The sequence below is a fragment of the Salmo salar genome, chromosome 14 (assembly GCF_965601325.2).
Source record: "Salmo salar chromosome 14, fSalSal1, whole genome shotgun sequence".
In the NCBI taxonomy this organism is placed as follows: Eukaryota; Metazoa; Chordata; class Actinopteri; order Salmoniformes; family Salmonidae; genus Salmo; species Salmo salar.
In genome coordinates this window covers 85,243,418-85,259,577 of record NC_138304.1, presented here as the reverse complement: position 1 = coordinate 85,259,577, position 16,160 = coordinate 85,243,418, and the positions used below count along the sequence as shown (strand labels likewise).

Below are 16,160 nucleotides of genomic sequence, written 5' to 3'. Positions count from 1 at the left end.
ATGATATACAGTATGATATAACACTAATCATTTACATATATCATTATATATCATACAATCCATGGCTGTAAGCTAACAATATCTTGTGGTGTCACACTAAAATCTTTCCCCGTATACTGTACATTTGCCACAGTCTCTTACTTGATGGTTCCGTCTGGGCAGTCGGGGATGATGGTGGAGGTGTGTCCTAGAACGAAACCGGGGATCCAGCCCTCGGCAGCGGGGCCCTGTTCGGTAGCGGCCCGGAACACCAGGAACATGTTCTGTTGGTTAGAGGCAAGGATCTGAACCACCTCTCCCTGGGACACACTGATCTCATCCTCCTTCAGGGCCACGTAGTCCTGGGTCACCAACATGGTCGACATACTACTGCTGCTGCTGCTTTCACTCTGTGGAGATGGGGGAGATGGGGGAATTATGGAAGGGTTGTAAGTATATTGAAGAACTTGCAAGAAAATCACACACACACAAGTCAGTCCTCCACGATTCCATGTACCTCATCAGTAACAGGACAAACACACTGATTCTATCATGGCATCCCAAACAACGCACAGGCAAATCCATGGTAACAGAGTGATGCTGAAAAACGAGAGAAAAACCGTTGCATCTGCACTGTTCTTCAAGTTAATGTGTTTTTATAAAAATGTCCATGGAAATAGTTAAAAGTAGTCCTTGTGCATAGAGTTGTATGGTTTGTTTAGCTTTGCAATCATTGTTTTTTGTTTGACATACATTTTAAAGTGCAAAATCTCAGCATCACTCTTACCATGGCATTGCCCACACACAAACACACCTCACACACTCTGCTGTTTAGGTAGAGGAAAGAGGAAAAAGAGAAGTACAATTTGATTAAAGCACTTTCTACAATCAATCGTTCAGTCAGGTGAGTGTTGTTGTTAACCATCCATTTTCTAGTTTCACACACTGCTTCCAGAAAAGTTCATACAGCTCCATGAGAGACAAAGAAAGAGTCGGAAAAGGGATTGGCACCACTAATTCTTCAGAGAACAAGTTAATCAGGTAGAGTGAAGAGGAAGAGAGGTACACACTCGGGTGTTAAAGGAGAGTTGACTCAGTTTCAGTCATATTTGCTCTTTCGCTCCGACGAGAAGAGTTAGAGAGAAGTAATCAAGCTGACAGAAGCTTTGTCAAGAGTTAAAAATAGCAGAAATGAGAGTCGTTGTTAAAGGTTGAAGCTTTATAAAAGCCTTGTTAGCAAAAAAAGAGTAGAAAGTATTCAGGAGAATTTAGTAGAGTTGTTAGACATACATGAGGTGCGTAGTAGTAGTAGTAGTAGAGTAGTAGCAGAGTACTACTAGTAGCAGAGTAGTGGTAGTATAGTACTACTAGTAGCAGAGTAGTAGTAGTAGTAGAGTACTACAAGTAGCAGCGTAGTAGTATAGTACTACTAGTAGCAGAGTAGTAGTAGTAGTATAGTACTACTAGTAGCAGAGTAGTAGTAGTGTACCACTAGTAGCAGAGTAGTAGTAGTATATTACTACTAGTAGCAGAGTAGTAGTAGTAGTAGTAGTAGTGTAGGGCCACTAGTAGCAGAGTAGTAGCAGTAGTAGTAGTAGTAGTAGTGTACCACTAGTAGCAGAGTAGTAGTGTACCACTAGTAGCAGAGTAGTAGTGTACCACTAGTAGCAGAGTAGTAGTAGTAGTATATTACTACAAGTAGCAGAGTAGTAGTAGTAGTGGTAGTAGTGTACCACTAGTAGCAGAGTAGTAGTAGTAGTAGTATAGTACTACTAATTGCAGAGTAGTAGTGTACCACTAGTAGCAGAGTAGTAGTAGTAGTAGTAGTAGTAGAGTACTACTAGTAGCAGAGTAGTAGTAGTATAGTATAGTACTACTAGTAGCAGAGTAGTAGTAGTGTACTACTAGAAGTAGAGTACTACTAGTAGCAGAGTAGTAGTGTACTACTAGAAGTAGAGTACTACTAGTAGCAGAGTAGTAGTAGAGTACTACTAGTAGCTGAGTAGTAGAGTACTACTAGTAGCAGAGTAGTAGTAGTAGTATATTAATACTAGTAGCAGAGTAGTAGTAGTAGTGTACTACTAGAAGTAGAGTACTACTAGTAGCAGAGTAGTAGTGTACTACTAGAAGTAGAGTACTACTAGTAGCAGAGTAGTAGTAGTAGTAGAGTACCACTAGTAGCTGAGTAGTAGAGTACTACTAGTAGCAGAGTAGTAGTAGTAGTAGTATATTAATACTAGTAGCAGAGTAGTAGTAGTAGTGTACTACTAGAAGTAGAGTACTACTAGTAGCAGAGTAGTAGTGTACTACTAGAAGTAGAGTACTACTAGTAGCAGAGTAGTAGTAGTAGTAGAGTACCACTAGTAGCTGAGTAGTAGAGTACTACTAGTAGCAGAGTAGTAGTAGTAGTATATTAATACTAGTAGCAGAGTAGTAGTAGTAGTAGTATAGTACTACTAGTTGCAGTAGTATAGTACTACTAGTAGTAGTAGTAGTAGAGTACTACTAGTAGCAGAGTAGTAGTAGTATAGTATAGTACTACTAGTAGTAGAGTAGTAGTAGTAGTGTACTACTAGAAGTAGAGTACTACTAGTAGCAGAGTAGTAGTAGTAGTAAAGTACCACTAGTAGCAGAGTAGTAGTAGTATAGTATAGTACTACTAGTAGTAGAGTAGTAGTAGTAGTGTACTACTAGAAGTAGAGTACTACTAGTAGCAGAGTAGTAGTAGTAGTAAAGTACCACTAGTAGCAGAGTAGTAGAGTACTACTAGTAGCGAGTAGTAGTAGTAGTATATTAATACTAGTAGCAGAGTAGTAGTAGTAGTATAGTACTACTAGTTGCAGTAGTATAGTACTACTAGTAGTAGTAGTAGAGTACTACTAGTAGCAGAGTAGTAGTAGTATAGTACTACTAGTAGCAGAGTAGTAGTAGTAGTGTACTACTAGAAGTAGAGTACTACTAGTAGCAGAGTAGTAGTGTACTACTAGAAGTAGAGTACTACTAGTAGCAGAGTAGTAGTAGTAGTAGTAGAGTACCACTAGTAGCTGAGTAGTAGAGTACTACTAGTAGCAGAGTAGTAGTAGTAGTAGTATATTAATACTAGTAGCAGAGTAGTAGTAGTAGTATAGTACTACTAGTTGCAGAGTAGTAGAGTACCGCTAGTAGCACAGTAGTAGTAGTAGAGTACTACTAGTAGCAGAGTAGTAGTAGAGTACTACTAGTAGTATAGTATAGTACTACTAGTAGCAGAGTAGTAGTAGTAGTGTACTACTAGAAGTAGAGTACTACTAGTAGCAGAGTAGTAGTAGTAGTATAGTACTACTAGTTGCAGAGTAGTAGTAGTAGTAGTAGAGTACTACTAATAGTATAGTAGTAGTAGTACTAGTAAAGTACTACTAATAGTGTAGTAGTAGTAGTAGTAGTATAGTACTACTAGTAGCAGTAGTGGTAGAGTGCTACTTGAAGTGCAGTTAAAGCTTGGTTAGAGCTGTGCGTTGAAGAATAGTCTAATAGGCTTGTCGATTCTTTAGAGACATACAAGAAGTGTGCAGGAGTACAACAATTAGTAGTAGTTGTTGTAGTAGTAGTAGTAGAGTACTACTAGTTGTAGAATAGTAGTAGAACATGTTGTAGCAGTTTAGTAGAGCCAGCTCCAGTGGGATGCAGCAGGTCACAGGAAGACAGGACAGGACACGTCTCCCGTGGGTGCTGGGTGAGTCAACCAGGAGCACTAGCAGAACTAGGCTGCCCTGAAGCCTGGGCAGCGGGTACATCTCTTACCCCATTGCTCTGGGTGGACTGGATGGACTGCTCACTGGTCGATGAGCACGTACTCATGCGGTCCGCCTCCTTGCTGTGGGTGGAGTGTCTGTGGGACCCGGTCCCTGACTGAGATGAGATCTGCCCCGTGTTTTGGTTCTGCCTCCCCAGGGTATCCACTGCCTCCCCTGGGAAGGTGAAGGAGCCCGGCCGGCTGGCTGGAGAACCAGGCATGGAGCTCCAGAAGGAACCAGAGCCAGACTTCAGGCCAGGGCTGGGAGGGGGAGGGGGGAGCGCATCCTTCCCGAAGGCTGGGGTGGCCATGGGGGAGGCCATAGGGGAGACGGTGCCCGGCCGAGACTTGGTGGGGCTGGAGAGAGGCACAGGTACAGGGAGCGGGGCCACACTGGCCCGGGGGATAGGGGAGACAGAATGGGGCTGGTCGTTTGAGGCCAAGATGGGGCGCTTGCCCTGGGGGCTTCCCCCCTGGACCCTCACCCCACGCTGGGCATCCCTGGTCTCCCTCACTCCCCCTGCCGGAACCAGGTCCCGCAGGTCCACTGAGACAGAGGGAGGGAGCGAGGGAGGAGGGGGGAGACAAGGGGAGGAACCTGAATCAGAAGTGAGCAACACTGAGTAGAGGGAGGGAAATGTCTTAACCAAGGAATTTCAACACACACACGCACAGACACACACTCCCTCGGTAATACTGGGAGAGCCTCAGCCTACCTGACATCTTGTTGGGGCCATCTGGGTCTGTGGCCCCAGGGTTGTGTGGGTGTCGTAAGGGCTGGGGCAGGCGGGAGGGCTGGGGGATCCTGGAGGGCCTCCTGGATGAGCCAGCTCCACCCTGGGGACCACCTCCAACAAGGGGACTACCAACAGCGAGGGGCCCACTTCCACCGAGCGGCCCAGATAGATGCACACCCTGTAGGGCTCCAACAGGGGCCAAACTGGGTATGACGCTCCCCACTGACGGAGCCCCGCCGCTGGGTAGACATGGTCTGTCGCTAGCCCCTACATGGTTCCTCTGGTACTCTGTAGGGGATGTCAGAGCTGGAGAGAGAGAGAGTGAGAAAGCGAGGGAGAGATTTATAAAAACTATTAACCTTATTTTGGTAACATCACTCACCACAACATTCCAAAATCGTGTACTGTTGAAAAAGCTCAGCTAAAGGTGTGTGTGTACCATTGAGGAAGTTGCGTTGGCTCTCCAGTATCTGGCTGATCTGAAGGGTCCAGACCTGCCGGACACCCAGGTGGGAGGAGTGGAGGACAAAGGATTCTATGCTGCTATTGGTCACCCGAGACGTCAACACAAATTTACAGGGGTCACCGTCCACACTGTCCTCCAACCCGAGACAACTGACCTGGAGGGAGGGGGTGAGAGAGTTTCACCTTTATTAAAAAATAACGAGTGAATGAATACAGAGCTTCCAAACTTACATTGTCTTTTGATGCATTCAAAATTAATTTGAGTTGTCTTGGCAGTTTATACACATTTCCATCATACGATGTAGAGACGATACCTTGATGCTGTTCTTATATAGGAAGCCGGGCATGGAGAAACCTCTCTTCTTGTCCAGTGGTTCACTGAAGATGACGATCTGTTCAAAGAGGAAGACCCTTCTCTCCCTCATCCTCCCTTCTCCCTCCTCGGGGTCTGATACCATGAAGGTATCCTGAAGCAGCAGACGACCTTGGGCCACAATCTTACCCTAAAGGGGAGGATAGAAAAGAAATAAGATAAGGGAAAAAAGTGAGGAGAAAAACGTTGAAAGAGACAAATAAAGGAAGAGGTAAGGGGGGCAGATCCAGGAAGGAGGAAAGAAAATCAGACAAGTTGATCAATTGGTTCGGTCGATTGATCTGACAATCAATTGATCTGTTTTTAAATGTAAATATCTATTTCCTGTCCGGGTTGTCTTACGTCAAATCCTTGGAGCCGCCCCACGTTCATCATATCGTTGCATCTCTTTGGTACGATGCACATGATCTCAACTCCTTTCTGAAGGGAACATTGAATGGTTAAAAAAAAAAAAACACAGTTAAGGAAATACAGTATAGTCTAAAACTATAGATTTATTTTAATGAAAACACTAGAGGAAAGTCAGTGTCCTCTCCTCCTCACCTCCAACTCCACTGAATCCAACCCTGCCTTTTTAGAGAATTTCAGGAAGTCCTACAAACAAAACGAGGCAAAGTTAATTGGATATTACAAAACTGTGACTTGTGCGAAACATAATGACATAATGATTACCCGATGATAAGACAGCATGTTAGAGTAAGGTAACAAACTGATTTGATACTGGCCCCCTGGTACAGCTAAGAAAATGAATGTGGTTTGCACCCCCTGCTGGACAACTAAGAACATGATTTGTACAGTGATTATTTCTCTCCTACACAAGACGATGATGAGAACACACAGAGACCCCCACACCCTACCTTGAGCAGTAGTTGGTACTTCATGATTCTCTGGACGGGTTTGATGAGGAGGTCAGTGATCTGGAGACGGTGACCTAGACGTTGTTTCAGGTCCTCGAAGTAGGTGTCGATGTACTCTGATACGATGAGCTCTGACTTAGGCTTGTTCTGACAGTACACTACGTACATGTGTAGCCTCCGCTCCTGGAGACAGAACACACCAGGGTTAGGGTACAGTAGATATACTGTGTTCAGACCCCTTGACTTTTTCCACATTTTGTTACATTACAGCCTTATTCTAAAATTGATGAAATTGTTTATTTCCCTCATCAATCTACACACAATACCCCATAATGACAAAGCAAAACAGTTTTTTTTATCTTTTTGCAAATTTATTCTAAACCCCCCCAGAAAGATCACATTTACATAAGTATTCAGACCCTTTACTCAGTACTTTGTTGAAGCAGATTTGGGATTTGCGATTACAGCCTCAAGTCTTCTTGGGTATGACGCTACAAGCTTGGCACACCTGTATTTGGGGAGTTTCTCCCATTCTTCTCTGCAGATCCTCAAGCTTTGTTAGGTTGGATGGGGAGCGTCGCTGCACAGCTATTTTCAGGTCTCTCCAGAGATGTTTGATAGTGCTCAAGTCCAGGCTCTGTGCTGCCACCGCCATGCTTCACAGTAAAGATGGTGACAAGTTTCCTCCAGATGTGACTCTTGGCATTCAGCCCAAAGAGTTCCATATTGGTTTCATCAGACCAGAGAATCTTGTTTCTCATGGTCTGAGAGTCTTTAGGTGCCTTTTACTGAAGAGTGGCTTCCGTCTGGCCACTCTACCATAAAGGCCTGATTGGTGGAGTGCTGCAGAGATGGTTGATCTTCTGGAAGGTTCTCCCATCTCCACAGAGGAACTCTGGAGCTATGTCAGAGTGACCATTGGGTTCTTGGTCACCTCCCTGACCAAGGCCCTACTCCCCCGATTGCTCAGTTTGGCTGGGCGGACAGCTCTAGGAAGAGTCTTGGTGGTTGCAAAATTCTTCCATTTAATATTGATGGAGGCCACTGTGTTCTTGGGGACCTTCAATGCTGCAGACATTTTTTGGTACTCTTCCCCAGATCTGTGCTTAGACGCAATCCTGTCTCGGAACTCTACGGACAATTCCTTCGACCTCATGGCTTGGTTTTTGCTCTGACATGCACTGTTAACTTATATAGACAAGTGTGTGCCTATCCAAATCATGTCCAATCAATTGAATTTACCACAAGTGGACTCCAATCAAGTTGTAGAAACATCTCAAGGATGCTCAATGGAAACAGGATGCACCTGAGCTCAATTTCGAGTCTCATAGCAAAGGGTCTGAATACTTATGTAAATAATGTATTTCTGTTCTTTTATTTTTAATACATTTTCGCTTTGTCATTATGGGGTATTATGTGTAGATAAGGTACTTTCCGATTGCACTGTATATACACACAGCAACAGTCAGTCACTCACATGTTTGACGAACAGCGGCCCAAGTCGGTCAGGGTCTTCGAGACACTTCTCTAACTCTCCCATGAAGAAACTGCAGAGAGAAAGAGAGAGAGGGTTAAGCAAGGTGTATCCATATGTTGTGTGTGTGTTTGTATGTGTGATTGTGTGTGTGTATGCCCGTGTGTGTCGTACTCTCTGTGCCAGTCGTAGATCTGGTGGATGTTTCCAAAGACGATCTTGTCTTTCCCCTTCATATCATCCGGTACCCCTTCCTCCTTCATCCGCGTCATATAGCCCTGAAACACACACAGTCAGGGTTGCATAATCAAGCCGTCACACACACACTCGAACATCAACTAACATGAGAGGAAGAGGAAGTGAGGTCAGAGAGAGGGAGGAAGTGATGCGTTTTGACTCACCCCCACCACCACGCCCAGGTCTCTGACGTAGTCCCTCTCAGTCTCCACCAGCTCCAACAACACATAACTACACAGACAGAGAAAGACAGACAGAAACACAGCTGAAACAAGAGTGTGTCAAAGTATAAAAGGGAGTTCCAGTGTATGGTGTCCATAGTAGGACAGCTTCAGTCAAATCCTGCTGAGACAGGAATTGCCCTAATATGGACACTGTAACAGTGAGCGAGAAAGAGTGAGTGACAGAAAGAGAGAAACAGTGCTAGTGCGCCACATTGGAAACAAGTGGAATGGCTTTAACGTGCTATCCCCTTGGTTGAAAAAAGATGCACCATCAATCCAGTACGTACTGTCGTCTCTTGAGGAAGCCAGTCTTGCGCTCCTCCATCTCATCGATGGGAGAGGAGGATGAAAGGAGGGAGTTGTCAGAGGGGTTGAAGGAGGGAGAGCTGCTATCCCCCTGTTCTACTGAGAGAGAGCTGGGCCGGTCCTCTAAAGCCTGGAGAGAGAGAAGAGGGAGAGAGAAAGAAGGAGGTTGATTGTAAACCAGATGACGCCTCTGCGTGTGTGTGTGTGTGTGTGTGTGTGTGTGTGTGTGTGTGTGTGTGTGTGTGTGTGTGTGTGAGAGAGAGAGAGTGTCCTCACCATCTTGCTCTTGACCAGTTCCTCAATGGCGCTCACCAGCTCTGCTGCACTGGGTGTCTCAGAACTGGACGGACGGACGGACAGACGAGAGGAGCTCTGGACAGGGATGGAGGGAGGGGGGGTTAGGAGAGAACAGTGTTAGAACACGCCATTCAGCAGAGTCTTACTACCTGATCTGGCTAAAGGTTTTATTTACTACCATTCCTGTAATCTAGAAAACAATCAAGCAATCTTTCAAACAATTAACTGATGAATTAATACATAAATTAACTGATCCTATCAATTAACCAAGAAACCAAATCTGTCAAGAATAACATTATTGGTTCTTCCTAATTTAACCCTCTCTTGTAGAATGCCCTCTTTTAAGGGAGAACATCAAAACATTTCATGTAGAGAGACACTGCAAACACTGATCCAAGTGACTACTGGAAAAGAGACGATGAAAGAAAAATGTTTTTTTTTCTGGACAGATCCCAAAATATTCCTGAGGCATACATTGAATGGCGGGTAAAATGTTTCCAGCCAGCTATATGTTGGTGACGTCTTTGTTGGATAATTGGTTTGTATAAGACGTCATCTCGCTTAGTCTACCTTACACAGTGTTACTGTTCGTGTTGTATTTTGATCCTCTGCTCTTAATGAATGATCCAATGTTGATCAGAACAAGAAAGCGGTTCTAATATGAAGTTAAAACGAAGAAGTGTAAAGTGAATCTATGATTTAAAAAAATAAGGAAAATACACTACATGACCAAAAGCATGTGGACATCTGCTCATCGAACATCTCATTCCAAAATTATGGGCATTAATATGGAGTTGGTCCACCCTTTGCTGCTATAACAGGTGGCTCCACTCTTCTGGGAAGGCTTTCCACTAGATGTTGCAACATTGCTGAAGGGACTTCCATTCAGCCACAAGAGCATTAGGGAGGTCGGGCACTGATGTTAGGCGATTAGGCCTGGCTCGCAGTCGGAGTTCCAATTCATCCCAAAGGTTGAGGTCAGGGCTCTGTGCAGGCCAGTCAAGTTCTTCCACACCGATCTCGATAAACCATTTCTGTATGGACCTCGCTTTGTGCACGGGGGCATTGTCATGCTGAAACAGGAAAGGACCTTCCCCAAACTGTTGCCACAAAGTTGGAAGCACAGAACCATCTAGAATGTAATTGAATGATGTAGCATTAAGATTTCCCTTCACATGGAACTAAGGGGCCTAGCCCGAACTGTGAAAAACAGCCCAAGACCATTATTCTTCCTCCGCCAAACTTTACAGTTGGCACTATGCATTGGGGCAGGTAGCGTTCTCCTGGCATCCACCAAACCCAGATTCTTCCGTCGGACTGCGAGATGATGAAGCGTGATTCACTACTCCAGAGAACGCGTTTCCACTGCTCCAGAGTCCAAGCTTTACACCACTCCAGCCGACACTTGGCATTGCGCAAGGTTATCGTAGGCTTGTGTGTGGCTGCCCGGCCATGGAAACCAATTTCATGAAGCTCCTGATGAACAGCCAGAGGCAGTTTGTAACACGGTAGTGAGTGTTGCAACCGAGGACAGGCGATTTTTACGTGCTTCATCATTTGGCGGTCCCATTCTGTGAGCTTGTGTGGCCTACCACTTCGTGGCTGAGCCGTTGTTGCTCCTAGACGTTTCCACTTCATAGTAACAGCACTTACAGTTGACCAGGGCAGCTCTAGCAGGGTAGAAATTTTGACGAACTGACTTGTTGGAATGGTGGCATTCTATGACGATGCCACGTTGAATGTCACTTAGCTCTTCATTAAGGCCATTCTACTGCCAATGTTTGTCTATGGAGATTGCATGGCTCTATGCTCTATATTATACACCTGTCAGCAACGGGAATGGCTGAAATAGCCGAATCCACTCATTTGAAGGGGTGTCCACATACTTTTGTATATAGTATAGTCTCCAATGAGTTTCGTAAGAGGTAAATCCATGGTATTGAAAAATAAGAGAAGATAAGAGGTTACAGGTGTGAAAGTGAAAAAGGAAGTCAGAAAAAATAAAAAAACAAGAGGAAATAATAAATTAGGAGAATGGGATAGTTACATTTTCTGATGAATGTTCTGATGTCTGAAAAAGTATATGATCCCCTGCTGATTTTGTACGTTTGCCTACTGACAAAAGAAATGATCAGTCTATAATTGTAATGGTAGGTTTATTTGAAAATTGAGAGACAGAATAACAACAACAAAATCCAGAAAAATGCATGTCAAAAATGTTATAAATTGATATGCATTTTAATGAAGGAAATAGGTATTTGACCCCCTCTCAATCAGAAAGATTTCTGGCTCCCAGGTGTCTTTTATACAGGTAACGAGCTGAGATTAGGAGCACACTCTTAAAGGGAGTGGTCCTAATCTCAGCTTGTTACCTGTTTAAAAGATTCCAAACTCTCCACCATGGCCAAGACCAAAGAGCTCTCCAAGGATGTCAGGGACAAGATTGTAGACCTACACAAGACTGGAATGGGCTACAAGACCATCGCCAAGCAGCTTGGTGAGAAGGTGACAACAGTTGGTGCGATTATTTGCAAATGGAAGAAACACAAAAGAACTGTCAATCTCCCTCGGCCTGGGGCTCCATGCAAGATCTCACCTCGTGGAGTTGCAATGATCATGAGAACGGTGAGGAATCAGCCCAGAACTACATGGAAGGATCTTGTCAATGATCTCAAGGCAGCTGGGACCATAGTCACAAAGAAAACAATTGGTAACACACTACGCCGTGAAGGACTGAAATCCTGCAGCGCCCGCAAAGACCCCCTGCTCAAGAAAGCACATATACATGCCCGTCTGAAGTTTACCAATGAACATCTGAATGATTCAGAGGACAACTGGGTGAAAGTGTTGTGGTCAGATGAGACCAAAATGGAGCTCTATGGCATCAACTCAACTCGCCGTGTTTGGAGGAGGAGGAATGCTGCCTATGACCCCAAGAACACCATCCCCACCGTCAAACATGGAGGTGGAAACATTATGCTTTGGGGGTGTTTTTCTGCTAAGGGGACAGGACAACTTCAACACATCAAAGGGACGATGGACGGGGCCATGTACCATCAAATCTTGGGTGAGAACCTCCTTCCCTCAACCAGGGCATTGAAAATGGGTCGTGGATGGGCATTCCAGCATGACAATGACCCAAAACACACGGCCAAGGCAACAAAGGAGTGGTTCAAGAAGAAGCACATTAAGGTCCTGGAGTGGCCTAGCCAGTCTCCAGACCTTAATCCCATAGAAAATCTGTGGAGGGAGCTGAAGGTTCGAGTTGCCAAACGTCAGCCTCGAAACCTTAATGACTTGGAGAAGATCTGCAAAGAGGAGTGGGACAAAATCCCTCCTGAGATGTGTGCAAACCTGGTGGCCAACTACAAGAAACGTCTGACCTCTGTGATTGCCAACAAGGGTTTTGCCACCAAGTACTAAGTCATGTTTTGCAGAGGGGTCAAATACTTATTTCCCTAATTAAAATGCAAATCATTTTATAACATTTTTGACATGCGTTTTTCTGGATTTTTTGTTGTTGTTATTCTGTCTCTCACTGTTCAAATAAACCTACCATTAAAATTATAGACTAATCATTTCTTTGTCAGTGGGCAAACATACAAAATCAGCAGGGGATCAAATACTTTTTTCCCTCGCTGTAGAGAGTGTATGAGATATCTATATAATAAAGACATTTTTAAAAGTGGATGATGAAATATGAACTGATTAATAAAGGACTGCATTTAGAAAAGAGAAGGTGTATAATGACTGTATAAGACATTGAAGAAGTAAGGAGGTACAGTAAAATGTATGAGAGTCTCTCACCCTTGCTGTGCTGTCTCCAGACTGTGCTGTGCCCCACTAAGGGTCTGTGTGTGGTGGGGTGTTGGGGTGTACCCTCTGGGCGTGCCAGGGCGTACAGTAGGTGCCAATTAATAACATGGTGCAATGAGGTTAACGCACACAGGGGAGGGGTGAGGACAGGTGAGGGGGTGAGGGAGGAGGAGGGAGTTCTGAATCATCGTCATTTTAGCACGACTTTGTTCATTTGTACGAGTGTTCTAGGATCAGCTTGCCCCAAATTCGATCCTGAAGCCAATAGTGTGAGAGAACGCAAAGTTGACCTTAGATCAGCGTCTAGAGACTTCTACCTGCTCTGTTCTGCATGTGTCTCAGAGTTATTCTGAGGGTGCTTTCACACGGCAAACGGACGAGTAACCAGGCAACGAGGCAAAAAATACTTAAAATGCATAATCAAAACTTAGACTCGTTTGGTGAAAGCCGTATATTGAAGGAACCGGGCCGGTGATGAAAAATGGAAAATAATCAAAACTAAAAAGAAAGATGAAGAGGGGGAGTAATTATATAGTTGGATAAAGCACTGCAGATACTAAGAGAGAGAGAGAGAGACAGAGAGAGAGAGAGAGAGCAAGTTTAGGTGTAGAAGAGAGCCAGAGAGAGCAAGAGAGCGTAAGGTAGGCAGACTACAAGAGCTCTTGAGAGAGACGTTTGGAAGAGAGAGTCTTATGCCTCAGAGAGAAAAATACTAGAAGACAGGAACAGACGTCAACATTCTACATCCGTTGTCATTCAACTGACTTTCATAAGAAGAACCGAAAGAAAAACAGCAACTAAGTCTATAGTACAGTTACTGAGAGGGGGAAAAGAGAGAGAGAACTGAAGTATTGAGGGAAGAGAAAAGGAGGGAGAGAGATGGAAGGATTGATTCAGGAGATGGAGAGGTATGGAAACTGAGACAAAGCAAAGACAGGACATAAATCAAGGTAATGCTACAGCATGGTAAACAGTAAACAGACAGCAAACCAACCATACAGTCGGAAACAAAACAAACAAAAAGAGAAACAAATTAGTGTCAGAGAAAAACGCTGCGCCAAGAGAAGGTGACCCCAGGACGGGACCAGTAACTGATGCATTTCATTGGATTTCTATTTGAATAGGAGCTTCAATGTTTCATTATGAATTGAAATCTAAGCCTGCATTCCCAAAGCGTCTCAGAGTAGGAGTGCTGATCTAGGATCAGATTTGCCTTTCATCATATTGAATGATCCTAAATCAGCACTCGTACTACTCTAAGATGCTTTGTGAATACAGGCCCTGCTCAGCAAGAAGTGAATACAGGCCCTGCTCAGCAGGAAGTGAATACAGGCCCTGCTCAGCAGGAAGTGAGAAGAAAACTGACTAAAATGGATGTAATGTTTGTCTGTAGAATATAATCACAAAATAATTAAACTCATGGCTAAATCATAAGAGAGAGAAACTGTAACAGAAAGGATGAGTTTTCTGTGTGGGGGATCTTAGATTTACATGGGGTAGTTTACGATTGTTTGTTTAGTGTTACACTTCCTGGTTACAGGCCTATCTGTTATTTTATATGTGTGTACCAGTTAGCCTAGACTTTCTATCCTTTACCTCCACCCTATCTATCCTCTCCCGTACCTTCTCCCCACCCGTACACCCCTTCACCTTATCCTTAGGCTGACTGTACCCCTATTCTCTACCTCCCCCCTCCCTTACACTTACCTTGTCGTCCTGTGTGTCAGGCTGCAGTAGGCTGTGCTGCTGGATGGCCATGGGGGGCGGTAGGGGTACAGAGTCAGGACCCTCCTCGCCCTCCTCCTCTCCACAGCTCTGCATCCCAGAGGACGAGGACTTGGACAGGGTCCCACTGGAGAGCCCCTCGTTACGCACCCTCTGTAGAGGAGAGAAAGAGAGGAGAGATTAGAGAGAGAGAGGGTGGGTGGGAGAGAAAGGTAGAGAGAGACAAAGAGAGAGAGACTCAGAGAGAATCTTGCTGGTGAATAGGCGTGTGTGTGTCCATGTCTGTCTGTCGCCACCATCCCCTCACCTCCTCCACAGTCTCATCCTGAGGTGTAGCGGCGCTGTCATCAGAGTCTTTCTGGGCGCTGCCCGTCATCTCACCACTCTTCCTCACCTCGCGGTTCTTCTTCTGTTTGTGTGCCAGCTTTTTGACGTGCCCGTCTGCCTTGCCACTGCTCAGACGACGCACTGGGCTGGTCAGCCACTTACGCAGGGTGTTACCTGGGACAGGGGGATGGAGACTGTTAACACGTACATGTAGGCACGCACAAACACACAACACACCTCCTTTTCAACCACTTTAAATTTAGAGTTGTTCGCTCAAACCCTTTGCAAAAAGGTAGTGGCTCCTAATCCGTGAACAGATCTTTTATTCCTGAGGCTCCATATCGGTGAGCGTGCAAATTCTCGCAGTATATCGCAGGAATTTGGACTTCAAATGTTTTCATGCCGACACCCGATTAGATACATACTAGAGGTTGACCGATTATGATTTTTCAACGCCGATACCGATTATTGGAGGACCAAAAAGGGCCGATACTGATTAATCGGCCGATTTATTTATTTATTTATTTATTTGTAATAATGACAATTACAACAATACTGAATGAACACTTATTTTAACTTAATATAATACATCAATAAAATCAATTTAGCCTCAAATAAAATGAAACATGTTCAATTTGGTTTAAATAATGCAAAAACAAAGTGTTGGAGAAGAAAGTAAAAGTGCAATATGTGCCATGTAAGAAAGCTAACGTTTAAGTTCCTTGCTCAGAACATGAGAACATATGAAAGCTGGTGGTTCCTTTTAACATGAGTCTTCAATATTCCCAGGTAAGAAGTTTTAGGTTGTAGTTATTATAGGAATTATAGGACTATTTCTCTCTATATGATTTGTATTTCATATAGCTTTGACTATTGGATGTTCTTATAGGCACTTTAGTATTGCCAGTGTAACAGTATAGCTTCCGTCCCTCTCCTCGCACTTACCTGGGCTCGAACCATGAACACACCTCGCTCCTACCTGGGCTCAAACCATGAACACATCGACAACAGCCACCAAGAAAGCTAAGGTAACTGAGCTAAATGACTATCACCCTGTAGCACTCACTTCCATCATCATGAAGTGCTATGAGAGACTAGTCAAGGATCATATCACCTTCACCCTACCTGACACCCTAGACCCACTCCAATTTGCTTACCGCCCCAATAGGTCCACAGACGATCCAATCGCAATCACACTGAACACTGCCCTAACCTATCTGGACAAGAGGAATTCCTATGTAAGAATGCTGTTCATCGACTACAGCTCAGTATTTAACACCATAGTACCCTCCAAACTCGTCATTAAGCTCGAGACCCTGGGTATCAACCCCACCCTGTGCAACTGGGTCCTGGACTTTGACGGGCCGCCCCCAGGTGGTGAGGGTAGGAAACATCTCCACCCTGCTGATCCTCAACACTGGGGCACCACAAGGGTGCGTTCTCAGCCCTCTCCTGCACTCCATGTTCACCCATGACTGAGTGGCCATGCACGCCTCCAACTCAATCATCAAGTTTGCAGACGAAACTACAGTGATAGGCTTGATTACCAACAACGACGAGACGGTCTACAG

At 44.6% G+C, this 16,160-nt stretch overlaps 1 protein-coding gene across 9 annotated transcripts in view; it reads right to left on the bottom strand.

Annotated features, from left to right (window-relative positions):
* LOC106570344 (triple functional domain protein) overlaps positions 1-16,160 on the bottom strand; it is a 158,419-nt gene that overhangs the window by 17,850 nt on the left and 124,409 nt on the right. For 8 of the 9 annotated variants that reach the window (XM_045694817.2, XM_045694818.2, XM_045694820.2 and 5 more), the window contains 15 exons: positions 14,570-14,763; positions 14,245-14,415; positions 8,701-8,796; positions 8,406-8,554; positions 8,059-8,125; positions 7,832-7,935; positions 7,661-7,730; positions 6,184-6,366; positions 5,870-5,920; positions 5,669-5,746; positions 5,268-5,456; positions 4,928-5,108; positions 4,468-4,794; positions 3,760-4,349; positions 142-389 (listed from right to left, as the gene is read on the bottom strand). In XM_045694817.2, the coding sequence (XP_045550773.1) occupies positions 142-389; positions 3,760-4,349; positions 4,468-4,794; positions 4,928-5,108; positions 5,268-5,456; positions 5,669-5,746; positions 5,870-5,920; positions 6,184-6,366; positions 7,661-7,730; positions 7,832-7,935; positions 8,059-8,125; positions 8,406-8,554; positions 8,701-8,796; positions 14,245-14,415; positions 14,570-14,763 (2,698 nt within the window). The remainder of the gene's footprint in view (positions 1-141; positions 390-3,759; positions 4,350-4,467; positions 4,795-4,927; positions 5,109-5,267; positions 5,457-5,668; positions 5,747-5,869; positions 5,921-6,183; positions 6,367-7,660; positions 7,731-7,831; positions 7,936-8,058; positions 8,126-8,405; positions 8,555-8,700; positions 8,797-14,244; positions 14,416-14,569; positions 14,764-16,160) is intronic. The other variant, XM_045694822.2, reaches the window with a different exon arrangement.